Consider the following 21949-nt stretch of genomic DNA (forward strand, 5'->3'; position numbering starts at 1 on the left):
GGGATTTTGGCTCATTCCTCCACACAGATCTTCTCCAGATCAATCAGGTTTCTGGGCTGTCGCTGAGAAACACAGAGTTTGAGCTCCCTCCAAAGATTTTCTATAGGGTTTAGGTCTGAAGACTGGCTAGGCCACTCCAGAACCTTGATATGCTTCTTACGGAGCCACTCCTTGGTTATCCTGGCTGTGTGCTTTGGGTCATTGTCATGTTGGAAGACCCAGCCATGACCCATCTTCAATGCTCTAACTGAGGGAAGGAGGTTGTTCCCCAAAATCTCACAATACATGGCCCCGGTCATCCTCTCCTTAATACAGTGCAGTCGTCCTGTCCCATGTGCAGAAAAACACCCCCAAAGCATGATGCTTCCACCCCCATGCTTCACGGTAGGGATGGTGTTTTTGGGATGTTTGAAAATACCTGTTGTCCTTTACATTGTGTGTAAATGTCATGAAGAATGGACCAGAAGAAACGGCCCAAAATGACTGGGTATAATGTCTGGTTCCATTGACTTACATTAAAAGATTTTTTTTTTTTTTTTACATTAAATGTTTTTTTCCTTCTCTTGTAAAGTTACCATTTTGTAGATACAGGGTTTTCTGCCGACAACAGCGATTTTTATATATATATATATATATATATATATATATATATATATATATATATATATATATAGATATAGATATATATATATATATATATATGTGTGTGTGTGTGTGTGTGTATGTATGTATGTATATGTTACCATGAGATAAAAAAATAACAGAAAACAAAACGTTTGAAACTGTCACTGAGGCCCTCAAGGGTACATCTCAGTACCTTTAGTCAGGGAACATAATTGTTCATAATCCATTGAAATTATATTAGTTATATTAGTTATATTGACTCCACACACCCCGTCTCGTCTTCAGCCTTTTTATTTAATTGTTCTGTTTTAAAACATTCAGTTATGAAAAGGTACAAATATGTACTTTTCAGCTGGGAAAAATGATTTAAGGTACACAGTTGGACATTAAAACCGCTGCTGTACCTTTGAGGGAACATTTACATTGTAACTTGATGGAAAAAAATGTGCACCTGTGCAGAACCTTTATTTTTAACAACGTACTTAAAGCTTTCCAAGAGAAAATGAAGCTTCACTCCTGCTTCTGAAAAAATCTATGGGTGTTTCTGTCCATTCTTCCACTGTGAGAACACACCTTAATACTATGGGTCTAAAAGGAGAAGAAGCCCTCAGTGAGAAATGGTGACAGACAAAAAGAATCAAATTTGTTCTAAATCACAGACTTTTCCCCTTCAACACAAACTAGACAGAGCTCAACTTGTCCAAAATCAAATGTGTTTGAGATTAACTGGATTGTGAGAAACAACAATGTAGCCAACTTCTGAGACTGAACTTTGGAAAATTATTCTTGCAGATTTTTTAAAATACTTAAACTGATACTGAACAAACAAATGGACAGACAGACAGACAGACAGAAACACACATAGCAACCCAAGAATGAACCCATGTACATGCAATGTGGAAAGCCATCAATAATCATTTGGCTAACCAAAGTGAATCAGCTATTGACCTTTCAAGAATTAGATGTTTTTAGCTTTAATAAAGTCAGTAAATCTCAATCTTATGTTCATAGAATTCATTGTAATGAAGGCACTTCTTTCCACAAATTAAGATGAACTTCACTATTTTTGTATTAAAGCAATGTGTATGAGAGAAAAATATTGTTTTCAGGTTCTTGTTTTTCATAAACATAATTTCATTTTATTACAAGTGTGCTTTATATAAAAAAATCCATCAGGGTTTAAATTAAACAAAGGAAACATTATTATATGACTGATGGTACTGCAGTGGAAGAAAGTTGCATTGCTGTCTTGAAACTGCTACTGAAAAGGCTGCAAAATGAGGCACAATAGACACACACACACACACACACACACACAGGGCCCACAGACACACACACACACACACACACACACACAAACAGATCCATCCACATCCAGACAGGATTTACACAGCAGCATTAAAAAACAGGCTTTTGAAAGCTTGACAATTGAAAATAATATAATAGAAACAACTACACAAGTGGCTTTGTTCAACGCAACCCAGACCCTCCGAGGGAGACAAGAAGACAGACTGGGACAGTAAAATCCACTGTGTTCAGTTGAATGACTCTGAACACTGAGCTTCTGCCATGCCTCCATTTCTCACACTGCACTAGCTGTAAAAGAAATATAGTAGCTGGCATAAGAATCAACTCAAAAGTGACTAGAATGCCAGATGAGAAAAAAGAAAAGTGAAAACTACAATACAAGGTGTCACAGCTAAATACCTACAGAAATAAATGGTCAGAAAAAGACAGTTGAGTTATAAGGTATAAAATACAGACGAGGAGAGATCTCAGTGAAGGTTATTTAAAATAGCTACACTATATATGTGTACAGCATTCTTCTTAAATAAATAACTTTTAAAAAATAATTTCTTTTCATCTTTTCTTTTAAAAAGTTGCAAACCTGTGCAAGCAGCTTGATAGTTCTTAAAATATGGCCAAACTGGACAAACTGGATTTGCACTGGAAGTTTCATAGTTCATAACCCACCGAGATTCGATGCATAGTTCCTTAGAAATGTTCTATAACTGTTTCTCACGATGTCCTGATAGGTCCAGTCTCTCGGTTATTCCCACATCTCCTTTTCAGCACGTTAGAGTAAGTGTCAAGCTCCAGTCCTGGGTGTCCACACACTGCAGCATTACTGTTCTTCTTGCTTTACACATGTTATGTACTTTATTGGTCTTACAAAAGAAAATTTGCATAATTTGTCTATCTATGTGCAGGATGAGAGCAGCACAGTGTTGCCTGGAGGGCACCTGAGGCTTTAGGGAGGGTTAAGTGGCTTGCCCAAGGGTACAACCAGATATTTAACCCCATCAGTCCTGGGATTTGAACCCCTAACTTTCCAGTTACTGGCTCACCTCTCCTACCACTAACTTACAACATACAGCATTTAACCTAGGGGTGGTGATTGTGTGGTGTTCGGTGGCAAAATGGTAACTTTCCAGCTTTTTAAAGGTTACGTAATGTAAGGGTCTTATAACCATTGAAGGGCTCTTCCTAGTAACTATGTGTAGGCTTTTTAAACTTCTTCAGTCACATATCTGATTTTCAAAAATGGTTCTCCAAAGAACAATTTATTAGTAGTTTTGTGAATGTGAATTTTGTAAAATGTGCAAAAAACCATAAATGGACAACGCCCAAAATTTGGAAAAAAAAATCACCCAAATATTACAAAGAGTTTTAGGCTAGGACGAGGTAGAAAAGTTAGAATATTGCTAAAGCCGAAATGCGAAAAAGAGTGATGGAAAAGGCGTTTTTCAATAAACAATGACATATCAAGCCATAAGTGTGCAAAAAATGGCCCTTCAGATGGTCCGATCATGGTGCATAGCTTTTTTGAAGGTCATTTTAAGCTTTCCGAAATGCCTAATCCAAAGCTCTTTGAATAATGGCTTTGCAGACTGCAGAATTGTCTGGTGCTTTTTCATTCCCAAATGTATAGTGGACATTGTCAGGATGGCACAGAGATTTTAGCCTTCAGTGAGCCTTTTCTCATCCTGCCCAGTGTCTCTGAGCTGTAAACAATCATAAAAAGATGGCAAATGGCTGTAAAGATAATTCTTGACGGAGCCCCTAATCATGGTAACCTACATCATCTAAAGTTTATTTGCATGATTGTACTGGAAGCATGACTTCATTTGCTTTTGTTCTGCCGAAATTTCTTAAATGCATGTAACATTTGTGACACATTTGAATGGAAATCCAGCCTTCAGTAGGTCTTATAGGGAGCCAAAAGTGGATCTTCTGTGTGCTGCTACAAAGAATCATTCACTGGACCTTTATTTTATAGAGAGTATAACAGCAATGATATGCTAATACAGGGGTGCCCAGTCCTGATCCTGGAGATCTACGAACATGCAGAGTTTAACTTTAAGTGTAGTCTAACATACCTGATCCAGGTAATGAATGCCTACAGGGGAATCTAAACAATAGAGCCAGGTGGGTTGAACCTGAACTCTCTAGAGTGGTAGATCTCCAGTACCAGGATTGAGCACCCATATGCTAATATACTGGCACTTTCTGCTATAACCTTGATACCTTTTAGTACCTTTAGACTAGCATAAGAAGAACTTACAGTAATTCACATCACTATGCACCAGAGCATCTGCCAAATCCAATAAATGTCCAATAAATATGCAAATGTAAAACACCATTATTGAGTTAAATAAGCTGTGGTAGAGCAGGGTAAACAGTAAATTTGCAGTGTTTGGGCCATCCAAGACTCCAGTGAGTACTTGTCTGAATTATCAGACTAGGATGGTGAGGTGGCAGGTATTTCCCAGAATGAAGCACAGTACACGTCTCTGTTGCTGATGAGATTGATGAACACTTAAAGGACGTTAATTCCCCTTGCATTAGTATAGTTTTTCTAATAAAAGTGTGACCACAAGCATATCTCACAGTGTATGGTCTTTCCTTGAACCATTTCCTTGGTCAGTCGTCCCAGCCGAAAACCCTCCCAGTCATCTGGTAGAACTTCATGTTGAAGGGCCTGTAGAAGTCTCTGAGCCTCTGCACTACCTCAGGGTCGATGTTGGGGTGAGTCCGCCCTTTGGTTTTGCCCAGGCAGTGGGGTCTGCTGCTTCCCTCGGCCTTCTTGAGGCAGGGGAAGCCCTTGGTCTGGTTGAAGTAGAAGTGTTTGTCTGTGATGATTCTCTTGAGCCCAAGGAAGTCCTGCACGCGACCCAGCTCTCCGGCAGGATCGCTGATCAGCCGCTCTCCGCTCACGAACAGAATCTGACGCATGGGAAAGTACTGCAGCCAGTTGTCCAGATGCTTGGCGTAGATACCAATCTGGATGGCACTCCATGAGGTGTCGATCAGACCCGTAGTCCTGTTTTTGAAGGTCAGACTTTCAAAGGAGGGAATGTCCGGCTTCTTGGACAGTGTCTGGGTGTAGTCTGAGATGGCCCGAGTGACGGGATCCCTTACCACCACAATCAGCTTGGTGTCCCGGGACATGGCGTAGATCCGGGCTGGAGCCTCACGGGTTACAAAGTAGCTGGGGGTTTTCTCCATGGTGATCTGGCCCTCCAGGGTCTTAGGCATCAGATCTCTGAGAAAAAGAGACAATCAGTAAGGTTATTATTCCATTTAATTTTAAGATCAGAAAGATGCAATTATCAGCCTAAAGTTCTCTGCTCATAATATATAAGTTCAGATGACCACAAGCATCAGAATCTTGCCAGTTACAGTTTTTGTTTGTCCACATTTCTTTATCTGATGAGAAGCAGACTTGGCAAAATATGCACAAAATAGACTGAGGGTCTGACTATAAAGGCTACAAATTTTCAGCACTTTCTCTGATTTTACCAACACAGCACTGTCCAGCGGCTGCTGAGCACTGTATACCATAGTTTGCTGTAGCACTGGTCAATTGCCTGCCACACAAAAACAATGATTGGTCATTTTGCTTGTAAGCCAAATGACCTCTTCCTGTTAAAGTAAAAAGCTCTTGGTCTCACTGACCAATGAAACCTATAACACTCTCTAGAGAAAGACAGACATCTGCCTTTCTCACATCATAACCACTTGGCATGTGTAGCAGCACATTTTCAGGCAACATATATAAAAAATAAATAAATAAAATAATAATAGCCTTTTGTTTAACCAATCCAACACAGGAAGCAATGGATCTAACAAACAATACAAAGTACCATGTTTTGACAGTGATATCCAGATTTTGTAATACCGAAAACTACATCTGACAGTAAATAACAGCATTTTCAAAACACTGACTGCATCTGTAAACATTTCACAACTATCAGATGACGTACAGTAAACTACAGGAGATCTGACAATGACCATTGAAACAATCAGTTTGCGGAGAGTGAAACAAATGCAGTCTGACACTGACTCACAAACTTTCTGAGCAGAAATTGGCCAAGTTGTAACCGAAAGAGCCTGTAAAGCTTTTGTGGGTCAGGAATACATTTTTACAGTCGTTTACACACACTTCTAATTATTTTATCACCACAAGACCTCAGACACAACTAGTATCTCCTTACACTCAGACTGCTCTTTCATACTTCAAGTAATCACCAAAGCTGCCTCTCAAAGCTTCTGAAGTCCAAAGTATACATGGCTGCCAGATTCCTTCACAGTAGCACTGGGTAAATATCATTTTTAGCCATATTGCTTTACAAAACTATGATGTCTGCTTGAAAATAAATAGCTGGGCTTCACAGTAGAGTGAAAGCGTAGAGAAGAGATCACAGCGTGAAGCCGATGTTGTTGTGGTAGCTCCTTAGCAATAGTAAGAAAAGAAAGTCGGTCATGAGAAATGACCACACATTGGAGAATCCATCAAAAGCAGCAAAACCTCCGACTGGCCAGAGGGAGCAGGAATAATATTTGGCTTGTGGCTTTCTCCAACTTTTAGCTTGACCTGGGAGTTTCTTAAAGAAACAGAAAAAAGAGGCTAATCTATTAGTCTACAACACTTAGCCCCCCGCCTTCTTCAAATCTCTCTGTCTGCTCCCCATCCACTCATTTTCACATTCACATCAGCCTCTTCAACTCACTCCCTTGTTCTCATCCTCTATCACTGTTGCCCTTCAGGACAGTGACCTGAACAAAAGTGGGTAAAAGCAGTATGTTAATGATTTATAACCTTCCTCTCCTTCACCATTTAGGGCACTGCAAGAATTTCCAGTTTAAAGCCCAAGTACAGAATCCAGGCCCTCAATTATTCATCCCTTTCGACTAAGCAGGGGGCTTAGGGCCTGACAAAATGGCCTCTCTCGCCCCCCGTGGCAGGCACAGTTTACAGACCGTAACAGCATTAGCAGTTTGGGGTCAAAGGCTTCGTCGAGGCCCTCTGGTCTAAACGAAGAGCTTCTCTTTCATGTGCTGCTCTTTCTGACCATGTGACTGCTGGGCACATGCCACCACACACCCCAGTCCTTCAGCAAAGTGCATGTGTAGCGGGTTTTCTAAGTGCGACAGCTAGAGTTTATCTGCAGCACAGCTGGGCTGGTAGATGGTTATGCTCGGATGAACACTCAAGCTGCTGAATGAGCAAAAGAGAGAGAGGGGTAGGGGGAGTGTTGTCCTACGATGTTTTAAACAGACTGGCTTTTAGAGGGATGCAGTAATGTGACACATAACAAACTGTTTTTTTGTCATCTGTTGCAATGCTAAATAAAACATTGGTAAAACACAGGCTCTGACAAGTTACCTCATCTGCAGTGCTTTCAGGGCCAGTTCAGGACACAGGATCAATCTAGTCTTTGATTTTTTTCCCACTGTCAGTGGTGGGTCTCCACTGAAAATTACTTTTAAGCTGGCAATTTACAACCCCAATTCCAGTGAAGTTTGGACATTATGTAAAACATAAATAAAAACATTACTTGCAAATCCTTTTCAACCTATATTAAATTGAATACACTACAAAGACACGATATTTAATATTCAAATGGATAAATTTTATTGTTTTTTGCAAATATTCACTCATTTTGAATTTGATGCCTGCAACACGTTCCAAAGAGGTTGGGACAGGGGCATGTTTACCACAGTGTTACATTACCTTTCCTTTTAACAACACTCAATAAGCGTTTGGGAACTGAGGACACTAATTGGAATTCTTTCCCATTCTTGCTTGATGTACAACTTCAGTTGCTCAACAGACTGGGGTCTCCGTTGTCGTATTTTGTGCTTCATAATGCGCCACACATTTTCAATGGGAGACAGGTCTGGACTGCAGGCAGGCCAGTCTAGTATCTGTACTCTTTTACTACGAAGCCACACTGTGGTAACATGTGCAGAATGTGGCTTGGCATTGTCTTGCTGAAATAAGCAGGGAAGTCCCTGAAAAAGACGTTGCTTGGATGGCAGCATATGTTGCTCCAAAACCTGTATGTACCTTTCAGCATTAATGGTGCATTCACAGATGTGCAAGTTTCCCATGCCATGGGCACCAACACACCCCCATACCATCAGAGATGCTGGCTTTTGAACTTTGCGCTGATAACAATCCGGACAGTCCTTTTCCTCTTTGGCCCGGAGGACACGACGTCCATGATTTCCAAAAACTATTTGAAATGTGGACTCATCAGACCACAGGACACTTTTCCTCTTTGCGTCAGTCCATCTCAGATGAGCTCGGACCCAGAGAAGCTGGCGGCGTTTCTGGGTGTTGTTGATATATGGCTTTAGCTTTGCATGGCAGAGTTTTAACTTGCACTTGTAGATGGAGCGACGAACTGTGTTCACTGACAATGGTTTTCTGAAGTGTTCCTGAGCCCATGTGGTAATATCCGTTACAGAATGATGTTGGTTTTTAATGCGGTGCCACCTGAGGGATTGAAGGTCATGGGCATTCAATGTTGGTTTTCTGCCTTGCCGCTTACTTGCAGAGATTTCTCCAGATTCTCTGAATCTTTTGATGATATTATGGACTGTAGATGATGAAATCCCTAAATTCCTTGCAATTGCACGTTGAGAAACGTTGTTCTTAAACTGTTGGACTATTTGCTCACGAAGTTGTTCACAAAGTAGTGAACCTCGCCCCATCCTTGCTTGTGAACAACTGAACCTTTCAGGGATGCTCCCTTTATACCCAAACATGACACTCACCTGTTTCCAATTAACCTGTTCACCTGTGGAATGTTCCAAACAGGTGTTTTTTGAGCATTCCTCAGCTTTGTGTCTTTTGTTGCCCCTGTCCCAACTTCTTTGGAACATGTTGCAGGCATCAAATTCAAAATGAGTAAATATTTGCAAAAATCAATAAAGTTTATCCGTTTGAACATTACATATCTTGTCTTTGTAGTGTATTCAGTTGAATATAGGTTGAAAGGTATTTGCAAATCATCGTATGTTTTTATTTATGATTTACACAACATTCCAACTTCATTGGAATTGGGGTTGTACTTCAAATGACAAAAGAACTAAACAAAATGCTCTATTATCAATCATGTGTTGTAAGTACATTTAAAAAGAACTCCTAGATCCAGCTAATGCCTTGGAGGCCTGCTCTATTGACAGATGCATCATGTGACACATAGACCAATCAATTGTACTCTTGACATCAAAAGAGCATGAAAAAAAGGAATTTTGGGTGGGTTTTAAAGATTTCACCACAATCCAGCTCCAACGGTTTAAGAAGTTGTTCCCAGATGTGCATTCTCATTACGAGATCACATCTGGCACTGAGAGACTGATGCAACCCCTAATGTGAGTGTAATTGAATCAAATGATCCAGTGCTCACTCAAGAGGAGGGTCTTTATAAGCTTCTTCAAGAAGCATGTTAAAGCAGGAAAAAGTTTGAATCTGTTCAGGGTGGTGGTGCCCCAAATCCAGGGTTCTTGTTTCTTAGGTAAAACTAACCAAAGCCTTAGTCACGTTGTACTTTTTCAGTGCTATACTTCTCCAAAGTGGTGATATAATGGGTGCTTCTATGATCAGATCATGATAAAAACCCTTCTCTGCTAGTCAGCTTTGCTTGGCCCCGGAGCAAAAGGATGCAGTGCTAGTGAGGAATGACAGCTACAGCAGTTTGTCATGTTCAAACAATGGAGTTCAGAGATGGAGCTAGAGCTCACTATGGCTTTGTTCAGTGTGTGGCAGTGCATAAATAGAGAGAGAGAGAGGAGAAGAAGAAGAAAGATAGAGAGCAAGAACAAGAACAAGCCCACCTTCCTCTCACATTACCTCTAGCCCATTACCTCAAAGGCCAATGGGTTGGTTTCAGTTTGAGTTCAGCAGCTCTGTGAAGGACGGAAATCCCACATTCGAAGAGATTCCACAGGATGTATGTTATGTAAACACTGGTGATGATTCAGAGCTCCAATCCAAGCCAAATTAAAGAGGGCTCTTTTTTTCAATCTTGCTAAAAGCCCAACTTTTATCATTAGGAAACCAACCTTAATTATATATTTGAACACTAAACCACTCATGTCTGTTTCTAAACAAGTCTCCAAACTGGACACCAACTAGGAAACAATATTTGGTGCAATGCTGCAGATGCCATTGCGTGATCATCATGAGTTTACTAGTACAAGAAACTTTTCCATTGCACTGAGTGCAAAGACCACGTTGAGGTCACAACAAATTATTGATGGGCAAAGGACCGCTGTCCAGGTGGACCTGACCTCCTGTTGAAGAAGCGCTGATGTAGCACTGTATACTTTGGGCCAATGGGGCCAACCACCCACCAAGCCAAAAACACACCACATTATCCCCTTTATGAAATAGACATGAGGCAGATCAAAAGTAGCTTTTCATATTTAATAAGCACCATCTTGCTTGTTGCCGGTCAATGCACCACTGCTATTGTGTTGTTGTCAGGAACCTCAAGGTGCAATGGGGAATCTGAGCAAAGTTTCATCCTTAAACATCTTAGCACAGTCTTTACAATAAACCCAACAGGGCACAGCTACCTTACCCAGGACTGTAGAAGCCCTTAAGCAAAGCACTTAAGAATCATACTTTAATATCCTAAAAAATGAGCTTTTTCTAATACCAAGAGGTGACCAGGGCAAGAAAAATTCCTCTGTCTATAGCTTTGAATACAGATCAAAAAAAGCAACATGATCATATTTTCTTGCATTTCAATTTCAACAAACATTCTCAAAAATATGCACATATATTTATGTATTCTTTGTTTAATTTTTTTTAAATTTCATAAAAAAAACTGATTTGTGTATTTCATGCATTTAGCACAACTGGGCTAGATATATGCTTCTCCATTCTCCATTCATGGCGCAATGTCTGAAACTGCTGGTGTATTAACCTATTTTTCAGAGTAAGAGGGAGAGAGAGAATAATATTCCATGCTGCAAAGGATTTGAAAGTTAAATAAACTCTTCAGCGCATGAAAATCCTACAGTGACAAGGCTCGAGGAGAGGCAGGAAGCGAGTGAGGGAGAGGAGGAGGGCCAAGGAAGAGGAATAAAACCTGAAAAAGAGAGCTAGAAGACTGCTGATAGACGGACTCAGAAGGGATACAGAGTTACGGCTCTGAAGAGCTCAGTAAAACCAAGAGTGCTGATGAAAGAGTGTTTTCCTGCAGTCCCCCTGGCAACAGACACCGCTGCTTTTTCTAGCTGAGCTTTATTGGTGGTGTAGGTGATGTAACAGATGAAGGACTTTGGCTTCCAAGCACAGGAGATTTACTGCCCTTCCCGGCGTGCCTTTCATGTCTTCTTTACAGGGCTGGACTACGACTCCCAGCGCACCATCCTGTGTTTGGCCAGGCAGCAGCTATGAAGGCCAGAGCTGTGAAACTGGGTTCAGGTGGAGGTCTGACATACAGTTAACCAAAATCACTCCAAAAGCTGCTAGCCTAGCCACTGATCTATAGGCTAATAAATACAACAAAGCTCGTATTAATGTAACGCTTACCTTAATCACCAGATCTTTTTACAGCAGAAAATTGACCATAGAATTTTTCTTACCCTTTGAGCCACAGAAATGGTGCCCACTGAGGTAAAATGTATAGACAGATAGCTCACCTTAGCTTTTAGCTGGTGTCAAATCATCAGCTCAACTGAAAAATCATTTCTGTCCATCAAATAATAAATTCTCTCCATTGTAAACGTGTTTTGCGAAGTTTAAGGAACTGCAGTTAAAGGAACGTTAGCGGTTGTAGCAGGTGTTGTTTGTCAGATGTTCCTTCCACCTTCAAGATCCATCATCAGAATTGGATTTCCTAGTCTTTAAACCAGAAAATCTCTCTTTACTACTGTGGTACTCCTGTAGGTTGTAAGTAGAGCATGTTTACAACAGGTGTAGCGATGGTTAGATTTTTCAGTTTGGTCAAAGGATCACTCTGAGGGATGAGGCCATTTGACTTTCACCATTGCCGTCTCCTCTGGGATCTACTTTTAGCTGCTGTTTGTTGTGAATCATGCCCTGCCTGTTTTTCCTTTGGTAGCTTTCAATAGTTGGTAAGTCATTCACTGGTACGCAACATCACATTATGTGCACTAAGACAACTGATTTTAAAGAAGGCTTATCATGGAAAACTAATTCTTTTGGGTTTCAAACCCTATCAGTAATTAAGAAAGTATATACTATGGGCGTCGCCTGGCCAAGGCTTCCCTTGAAGCCCTAAATATTTGTTAATCATCCCCAAACTAAAAATAAATATATAACATTTCACAGGGAAAAACTAACTCAGAGAGAGAGACAGAGACAGAGAGAGAGACAGAGAGGTACAGTAGAAAGTGTGCAATAGAGAAAGTGTGTAAGGGAGAGTTTCTGTTAAAAAGGCAAATCTGTTATAAAAAATCACTCATTTGAAAATAAGCCCACCTCAAACATAATGTTGTGAAAATGTTTACCCGATATTTTGTCCGTTTTGTCTGATAATGCATCCGTCAGGCTCAGGTTGCCCTGCAGACCTCTAAACATGTTTGTCAAAATACTCTCAACATTACCCAGCTAGACCTTTTATATTTAAAAGAATGTCTCTTGTTAGGTTTTGGACAAGACGAGTTGTGCTGAATCATTGCATTTAGGATATTGTAGTGACGCACTACTGGCTCATGTAGCCAAGAATGCATGGAAGATGTGGTCATGCAGAGCAGATGGAATAAATGGGCACATGGGAGCAATGCTGAGTGGAGGTCCTCTGTTGCTGCTGTGTTCAATAAAAGAGCATTTACTTAAAGAGCTATGTCTCTAGTGTCTTATTCTTCACTGACCCCACAATATCACAATATATTAAAACTAAGATACTATATATATATATATATATATATATATATATATATATATATATATATATAGAGAGAGAGAGAGAGAGAGAGAGAGAGAGAGAGACAGATCTGTATCAGCAGAACAATTGAGAAGATGTATAGAGGTAGTTAATATAGAAAGAGAGGAAATATGCATAGGACTTTAAGAATGATATTGCTGGGGAATCACCTCTGATTTAATTTTTCTGCTACAAACAGTGTATTCACTCTTCTTTTTTCTTGTTTTTTATGATTTTGTTAGTAAGACATCAACACAGCTGAATGGCTACACATTTTGTTGTTGTGCAAATCTTTGTATTAATGCACAACTATGCACAGTTTACAGGTTATTTAAAACATTATGGGGGATGATATCTCAAAAAATCTATGATGAACCACGCTAAGCCCCAGATCTTTACATGCCCAGCCAACGCCCCTTGTATATACAGCGCACATATGGCATCTAAGCTGTAAAAATATTGTCGGCTGTAAAGCTGCATTTATACAAGTGTAATATAAGAAGAAACTTCACTACATTCTACCAATAGTACTTTTCCCTTTTTCAGAGCTTTGAATCGCTGCTTACTAATGTACAGTAAATTAGGGTTACAGCGATTAGTCAACATTATCAATATTATCGAGGCATAAATCTGCCGCTTACTAATGTGCAATAAGGATTATGTTGAGGGTAGGGTAGAGGGCACTACACATCATGCAAGCACTAATCATGAAAGGAAAGAGGGCACCAATCTCATGGAAGGCAAGAGGGCCATCCGCCGTACAGGAAGCCCTGATTCATTTCCCTCAATAGAGCCCTAAAGCAGGCATAAATATCCCCCACTGTGCTGCACTGGCATTCAGAGCAGATAACAATCCAGTAATTGGCTCAATATTTATGCTGAGGCCTGAGCCTACCCGGCCTCTCTCTCCCTTTCTCTCTCCATGGACCCCACTCTATGATGGCCATTTTCCAGGTCAGTGAACCCCAGCAGAGGTCAGTGAGGCTGTGATTCACTAGAACAGTATCAGTGCGTGCATGTGTGTTGTGTATGGAAAAGCGTGGTTTGACCTCATGTGTTGTTTATAACTCTGTCAGAGACAGTCGCTCTGTGGCTACTCACCTGTCTGTAAACAGACCGAGGCTGTTAGCACTAATCACTTGTAAACTCACAATGCTGCAACTGACTCATGCACTGTATCTCACCACCCCCTGCCTGTTTGTGTGTGTGTTTATGTAATTGCTTTCAAAAAAAAAAATAATGACAGGATTACAGTGATCGATATGACGAACATACCACTCACTCACCAAAAAGGCTGTGAATGACAATATGGCAAACACACACCCACACACACTACATGTACCAGTGTCATTGCCCGTGCTACATCTGACTTTGATGTTCCTCAGAGTCACAAGAAACAGTAGGGTTTGTTTAACTTTATTGTACACATTTATATGCGTGCATTGAATTTTTTCCTCTATACCTTCAAAGCAACGATGGGTCGAGGTTCACCACCAAATGCATCAGTAAATACTCCAACAGTTTAAGAACAACAGGCCTCACTCACCACCGTTTTTAGAGAGAGAGAGAGAGAGAACAGAATCTACACACACTCAAGAGCAAACAATTTAATGGTTTAAGTATAATGTATCTGATGTAGACATTTTCTTTGGACATTTCTCAAGAATAAATTTGAAAAAATACTAGGATATATTGGTTAATGGGGCCCAACAATCCTCTATGAGCAACTGCAAGGGTTTCAGATATTTCAATCTATAGAATATCATCAAAACATTAAAGGAACCTAGACAAGTCTCTTTGCACAAGGCTAAAAATCACAACTAAATGCCGAGATTGCAAATTCAGCCTCTTTCAGTGTGGATATGAACATTTGTACAATGGATGACAAGAATATTACATTTTTAAAAATTTTATGAATTGATGTCTTCAGCGCCAAGGGACTGCCACTTGATTAAGTATGCCTAGCTTGCATCTTGCCATTTATCAGGTTCATGTACCCTACAGGTCTACTCTTTGGTAGTTTATCTGTTTCTCTGTAACCCAATAAAAGAGTTAAAATTTACCTAGTAGTGGGTCAAAGTAACCACATTTTAAGGTAAGTTTTAGGATAAAACCTGTTGCATTATTCCAGGGGTCGGCATGCTGGAGCCTCATGCCACTCTTTTACTCCTCTATTGCGGCTCCAAAGCGGAATTTGATTTTTTAGGTAAAAGTAAAATACTCCTGCTTTGCATAATAATAATCCTCTAACACAGTTTTAACAATAAATGACCTTAAACGCTGGAGTTAATGTAGCCTATAACTGTTAATTCACCCTTCTTCCTCGAATTTACGCATTCCACCCTAAGTGGTGCAGAGGTTACATTTTGGCGGCTTAAGGTGGAACAGAAACATTTTGAATAAGAAGCTGGCAAATGAGAAACTGACCTTGTAAAAAATCTAATGTTAAAAAACGTTTTACAAGAAGCTATTTTACTTTTGAAAAAAAAGTTTCCTGCTGGAGATGCGAGAAAGGCGGCTATAGATGAGCTAAAGCTTAAAGCAGGGCAAAGTAAGTCTGTTTTTATATTTTTTAGCCTATATTAGAACATTAGCACATATTTCACATAGAACATGAGACATATTTAGAGCCAAAATGATCAAATGAACATACATTTGTTGTGGCTCCCAAGGTAGTTTGATATTTATTGAAAGGACAAAATGGCTCTTAACATTTGTGTTATGACCCCTGGGTTATTCATATAACCCAGCATGTGTTCTGTTGCATAGTGACTCAGTACTAGGTTGTTTTTAACTCAGCATTTTTGAATGTCTTTTGAGTTCTTTATTATTATTTAGATTATTAAGCAGTGTAAAAACAGGGACGCCATTTCGAACCACTGTCTTACAACGTCTTACAAAACTTCCTTTAGTATTCATGCTTCTTTTTAACGGCAACTGCATAGTCTGTTTGTCTATGCAGTTAGAGACTGGAAGGAAAATCTTTACCACAGCTTGCCCCATAAAGTTTGCAACTGCATGACATTTGTTGGAAGTATTACAATAATGTTTTAGGACTGTACTATAAAAATACATGTTAGCCCTGCATTTTTTTCTGCCACTGATTGTGAAGTTGCCTTTTTGCCATTTTTTCCTCTTTCATATCAACTACCAACATGTGATTTAGTAAAAATTTATTGAGTTAGCTTTGCTGTATGTTCTTATAAATTTCTCAGCAGTGTTTTAAGCCTGACGGCTCTTTTTCTAGTGCCTTCCTCAAGTCCCCAGTTTATTGCATAAGGAAGGGAAAAATAAAGCTGTGTCTCTGCGGTGGCCTGCCGTCTGAATTATTCACTCTGTCTGAGTGTGTGGGAGAAAAGATGAAGCCAGGAGAGGAACGGAGAGAGAAAATCGACACTGGATTCTAGGGATGTCCTGATTCAATTTGAAGGTTCAGTGTAACAGCCAATCCAGGGATATTCTAATTGACCAATTTTGGATTTTTTACCTCATTGCCATTGTTGTAGAAGTAGACAAAAAGGACACTATCCACAATTTGAGTTCTCAGAATTTAAACATTCAGTCTGGTTGTCTAACAGCAGAGGTCAACACTGAACTCAGTTTCTGGCCGTGGGTTTTGAAATCACTGGTGGTTCACCGAACTGTTGATATAACTGATCGGCCACTTAGTGTCATTTCTCCCACTGACTACATTTCTACCAGTGTCTACAAAATCTACTTCTGGATCCACTTTCCAGGTCTGAAGACCTCTAAGTCAAAGGTATGGAACTAAATAGAAGGAGGAAATGAAGATTCTCCTGCAACCTCTTATAATTTCTTTAATTGCCAGCACCCAAGTGGTCCAATTGGGGGTTCAGACTGTTATCACTCACTTCTATAGCCTAAGAATTTGCCAGTTTGCGTTGTACAAGTAGAGGTCCACATATTAACTGAAAAATAAGTTGGAGGAAGTGGTAATTCTGGGATTTTAAACTAGCTGCAGGTGAAATTTGGGTGAGTGACTACTACACCAAGTAGGAGCCGGCATTTTCTATGCATAATAGAAAATATAAAGCACTTAAGTAGGGTATTGTGGTAGCAAAGTACCTAAATACCAGGATGCAATGGATAAATACACCACAATATTCAAAACTCCATGAAAAAGAAGAAATTTAGACACAAGTTTAGAGTAGAACAAACTATCTACAAAGAAAAAAACAACATTTTACTGTAGCATTTGAATTAATTTGCAGCACATCTTACCTAATTTGGATGTGATTTTACCAACTTTAATGTACTTGATGTGTAAAGTCTAGAAATAGCAGAAGTCTAGAAATAGACTCAGATACATTCTCATAAGATTATAAGAGGTAACTGAATGGTCTGCTTCAAGTAACAGATCTTTTCTGAGAAACTAACTCTTCATATGAAGATGTTTTATAACACAGAAAAACAGTATCATGTGATGCTGATAGAAGTAACAGGTAGTGTGGTTGGCTGTTAGGTTAACTGAGTGCAGCTGAACAGCTGACTGTTTTCCTATGCCTCAGTGTACACATGCCTAGAGCATCTTCATTCACTCACTATTTTATGTGACAGCACAATATCATTGGTGTGGAAAACAATGTAGGCTTGGTATCTTTAATAATAATCATGCCTAGACCCCAAAGTGAACCATTATTGTGTCCAACCAGACCCCCAGAGGCAGCCAAACAAATACAACTAAATGGTGCTGCTTAAAACAGCCAGTAACAGATATTAGTTTTCTCTTTGTATTGGAATCCTTGTTACTGCTCAGTGGTAAGAGCTCCTTTTTCTGGGATTCAAGTTCGTGTATGTACTGTAAGCGCATGTGTGTGTTTCTCAGCAGTATCTGGGGGTTTCAGTTTGAGTGTGAGACGTGCGAAAGTGCACTAACATGGTGCCCGCATTACTTTTTAATATCACTCTGACCCACTTGTTTCTGAGCTGCTGCAAGTTGGAAGTTTGAGGAGAATCTCCAAGACTGTGGCATTAAGTACGACGACGGGATTAGCTTTAGATGCAGCGTTTTATTCTCTCTCTCTCTCTCTCTCTCTCTCCCTCTCTCGCTACCTCTGTCATTTTCACACTCTCGTTTCTGCCAAGTCAGTTTGGAGGGTCTCAAGAGCTTTGTGAAAGACATAAGACACCTAAACTCAGAGCTTAATACCAAACTCATTTTCAAGGTATTGTATTTCTCAAACGTCAGCTTAGGCCTCCACTGCTCCTGCCCTCAATTAAAATGACCAGACTTCTCTCCGTAGCAGCACAGTGAGCAGCATCTTGGTGGAAACTGACAGGAGCTGGCTCGATTATATAGAAGCAGCTTTAACCCCTAAAACGCAGTCACACTAAAAATGTGTGGGTCATATCTAAAATTGGCAAAATTGGCATAACCAAAGCAAGGCCAGATGATTTGTGATAAAAATAAATCAATAATAGTTGTGACTCAGTGTTTTAGTTGTGGCTAGTAATTTTGTGGTAAAAATGATAAAGCAGCGAAGTATGGCTAGCATCAACCACAAACAGTAAAGATAAAACAAAAGATTAAAGAGAGTCATACAATCTAATGAACCCCCTACAATCCCAAATTCCAGGCTTATTACATGCTAAGGCTTATTATTTAGTAACTACAGGGACTTCAGTGCAAACTGGCTTAGCTATTCTTAGGTTATAAAGTGTGATAAAACTTAAAAATGTAAGGGGATAATTCTCCTGACGAGATGATTTTCAATTTACAGTTAGATCAGGTGGAGTTTAACAAAATACAGTGACTCTTCCATCTTACGATAATGCTAATTTCTGCTAGCACCCCATGGAATTGTCATGAAATTGTTCCTATCCTCTGTAAATCAAAACTCAACTGGTTGATTCCTCTGTCAGCTCCTAGTTACAATGGTTAATCTAACATGTAAGAACTTCAATCCAGTGCCTGAATTCCTAAAGTTTTCCCATCTTCCTAGCATGGGAAAAATCTTGATTAGACAAATTCCATTTCAAGATTTTATTTTTAGCCAAAGCTTACCAATAAAACTAAAGCCTTAGGACTCTCCTCTGAAGGCCTAAAATCCATGAAGTTCTCCCCACTGATAAAATGTCATGCCTATAGACACTTTTAAATGTAGTGCTTCCTCTACATCTGATCTTCAGTGCTGCCATATAAAGGAGTTAGCTGGTGGAATTTGGGCTAGGATTTGGACCAGGGTTAGTTTTTGGGTTTGAGGTTAAGATTAGGGTTAGGATTAGAGCCAGGTTTAGAGTTGTGGTCAATGTAATGGATATTCAGTTGAATGTAACGTGAAAGCAAATTAAGTATCTACAACGCGTCTAAAGTGGACTATCCAAATGAAGTGTTAGCAAAAAAACAAACAAACAAACAAAAAAACAAAACATAAAGCCATTGCATTTTTGCCATGTTTTGGTCAGTGTATGACAACTAAAAAGTTGCATTCGTCTTTAATGTGTCTAAACAGAATGTAAACTGATTGCATAAGTTAGCATTTAAGTTAGAATGCAAAAATATTTACATCACAAACATGATCATATTATACTTTAATTTGATGTGAGCATTAGTTACATTGCAGAAGTTGTGTTTTATAACTATGTAATACGTTATGTAACCACATATAAATAGTATAGGAAAATGACAATACAGGTTCTACCCTTCTACAGGTTAAAGCCAATGCTATGTAAATGTTTGTCGGGAGAACTTCCATCAGCAGACGCTGTGTATTGCTGTTTGAGTGGTGACTGACTGATGAGCATGGAGAGCCTGGTTTTGTGTTCCGGTGAACTGCTGTGCTGATTTCCACTAAAACGTTTTATTCTCTGGTGAATCATCTCCTCGGCTTGTGTTTAAAAGCCATCACTTCAGATGTTTTTCTCTTTATTTTTCTTTCTGCCTCTGTGTCTAGCATGCTGACATTGATTGAGAGGGCATTTCCAGTCTGTGTGCCCGTGCGTGTGTGTATTGAGCACTAGGACGTATTACTGGACAGAGTAAAGCTGAGGATGCTTGTGATGTATAAATATTAGGGCTGAAGTCTCAGAAGAAAATAGGCATCTATGACCACAACAGTGCCGTTTAAAGTGGCTCCAAAATATAAGAAGAAGAGGAAAAATAATGACTGAGGCACAACAATCATGTGAAATGCTGTCTTCATTTTGGACTCTGCTGCCTCTGGAAATTCATATTTGGTTTTATTTGGATGTTTGAGCAAATTCTGTGTGGTCCACGAATGGGAAACTGCCCAGATCTGTCCAGTTCCAGGTTCCTTTCTCTAATAACTGGATGAAACTGCCAGCACTGATCTTAAATAAGTAAATGGATGTTATGTCTGTGGTTGGTTACGTGATCATTTAAAAGGCCACCTTTTTCCCTTATCTTTGAAATTACTCTTTGTAAGAATGACCAGAGCTGTAAGAGCAGGTGGTCTTTTGTTAGAATATTAGAATATTAGAACATTTTTTCCTATTACACTCCACTGTTCAGCCCAGGACTAGGCTTAATTCCTGTCCTGGAAATCTGCCCTATATATTTGACAGCATGGCATGGACAATATGAACAGTTACAGTTAAACTGATGAAACAAGTTGTGCACAGTCTTAACACGATCTAGCAGTTTCAAGACCTCATAAAAGTGTAGTATAGGGTCTAGTCTAGTGGTGTTCATAGTTTTGCGGCTTGAGATCTACTTTTTCCACTGGACAGGTCATTGTGATCTACCTTTAAAATAAATAAATAAATAAATAAATAAATAAATAAATAAATAAAGGCTGGCCTCATCCTCAACTTGTTTGCCTGAGTTTTGCCTAGTTACTTTTGTCACTGGGGTTTTGTTTCAGTGTGTAGTTTGTAAATGCCTCCTGATGTTCCCCTTCTTTGGAAGTGGTGATGGCTTCTTGGCAAATCAAGCAGGTGCATTTAGTGTTTAACAGTGTAAAACAATAGCCTTCCTCCTGCTCTGCATGGAAGATGTAAGTTATCGGTTTCTTTGTGCTCGGTCTCGCACTCATCATCTGAGTCAGTGTAGGTTACAAAAGGAAACTGCAAAAATGGTGCTACATGAACTGGCCACCAATAAATGAAAGCGTCCTAGATTGCTAGAAAGGCAAATTCACAGCAGTGCTTTAGGCAGGCTGTGGTGTAGCTATGATATCTAGCAGTTCATTAAAGAGACAGTGGCCACATTTCACGTCAATCAATCATGTTGACATTTCCACCACCAGAAGTAGTAGGAAAGTGTTGAAATGTAATCATCTATTTGAATGAAACACCATTGACCAAGATGCACTGTATGATTGGTTGGTCAATCGTGATCAACGTATTGAGCACCCCTGGTCTTTCTGTCTGTCTATCCCATAGTCACACTCAGTACAGTTTAGGCAGATTATGCAGTTAATGTAACTTCTATCCAAAAGACAAGAACATATACTGCACCAGAGCATCATAAGAAGGTTTGCCAATAGCAAATTTAAATCTTAGAACAGGAGTATGTTGCTGAAACCATATATCCACCCATGCTGGTATTTCTGTAAAAAATGTTATATAAAGACTGACTGACACACAAATACAAGGCTATGGGTGTTATGGTAAACAAACCACTCCAGCTCTAGTATTAATGACACCTGCTCTATTGGATAAAGTCAAGCAAAAATGTGAAAATATGTTTAAATGGTAATTGAACAGATTTGTGAATAGACAAATGTTCCTCCTAGAGTCATAGGTACAAGCCAAGAACCTATTAAATGTATAATATAAAAAGTGTACCATGAAGCCTTCAGTGGGCTCATTGAACATCAGCAACTAGCCTTGATTGCCAGGTGGTGTAACACCCAATACATTCATATTGTCACTGCTGTAGAATAAGCCCTACTTTTGACAGATGTCTGTCATTTTCTTCTTGCAAATCACAGCCACTAAGTGTGGATTAAAAAAATGCAAGTGCATTCCTTTTTGATATCAGTAACCACTAAGACGTTGGATCTCTTTCAAATTAATCCAGCATAGCAAAGAAAGGACAACTATGTTCTCAGTCTAATTCTCTTTAATATCCATTTAAAGCTACTCAGAGTATATGGCTTACCTAAAGTTACTGAGAAATTCCACTGACTTTTCAAATTTCTGAAGAG

General features: G+C 39.5%; 1 protein-coding gene across 2 annotated transcripts in view; it reads right to left on the reverse strand.

The window, feature by feature from the left end:
- Positions 1–1011: 1011 nt before the first annotated feature.
- The window catches only part of LOC108429207 (heparan sulfate glucosamine 3-O-sulfotransferase 3A1-like), a 52096-nt gene continuing 31158 nt past the window's right edge, over positions 1012–21949 (reverse strand). The window contains exons 2-3 of one of the 2 annotated variants that reach the window (XR_005131303.1): positions 2599–5170; positions 1012–2220 (exon numbers count right to left, since the gene is read on the reverse strand). Coding sequence is in view for 1 of the 2 variants with exons in the window: in XM_017700788.2 (XP_017556277.2) it covers positions 4549–5170 (622 nt within the window). In the remaining variant the exon portion in view is untranslated. Of the gene's footprint in view, positions 5171–21949 lie in introns of both variants that reach the window. The other variant, XM_017700788.2, reaches the window with a different exon arrangement.

The sequence above is a fragment of the Pygocentrus nattereri genome, chromosome 13 (assembly GCF_015220715.1).
Source record: "Pygocentrus nattereri isolate fPygNat1 chromosome 13, fPygNat1.pri, whole genome shotgun sequence".
Taxonomy (NCBI): domain Eukaryota; kingdom Metazoa; phylum Chordata; class Actinopteri; order Characiformes; family Serrasalmidae; genus Pygocentrus; species Pygocentrus nattereri.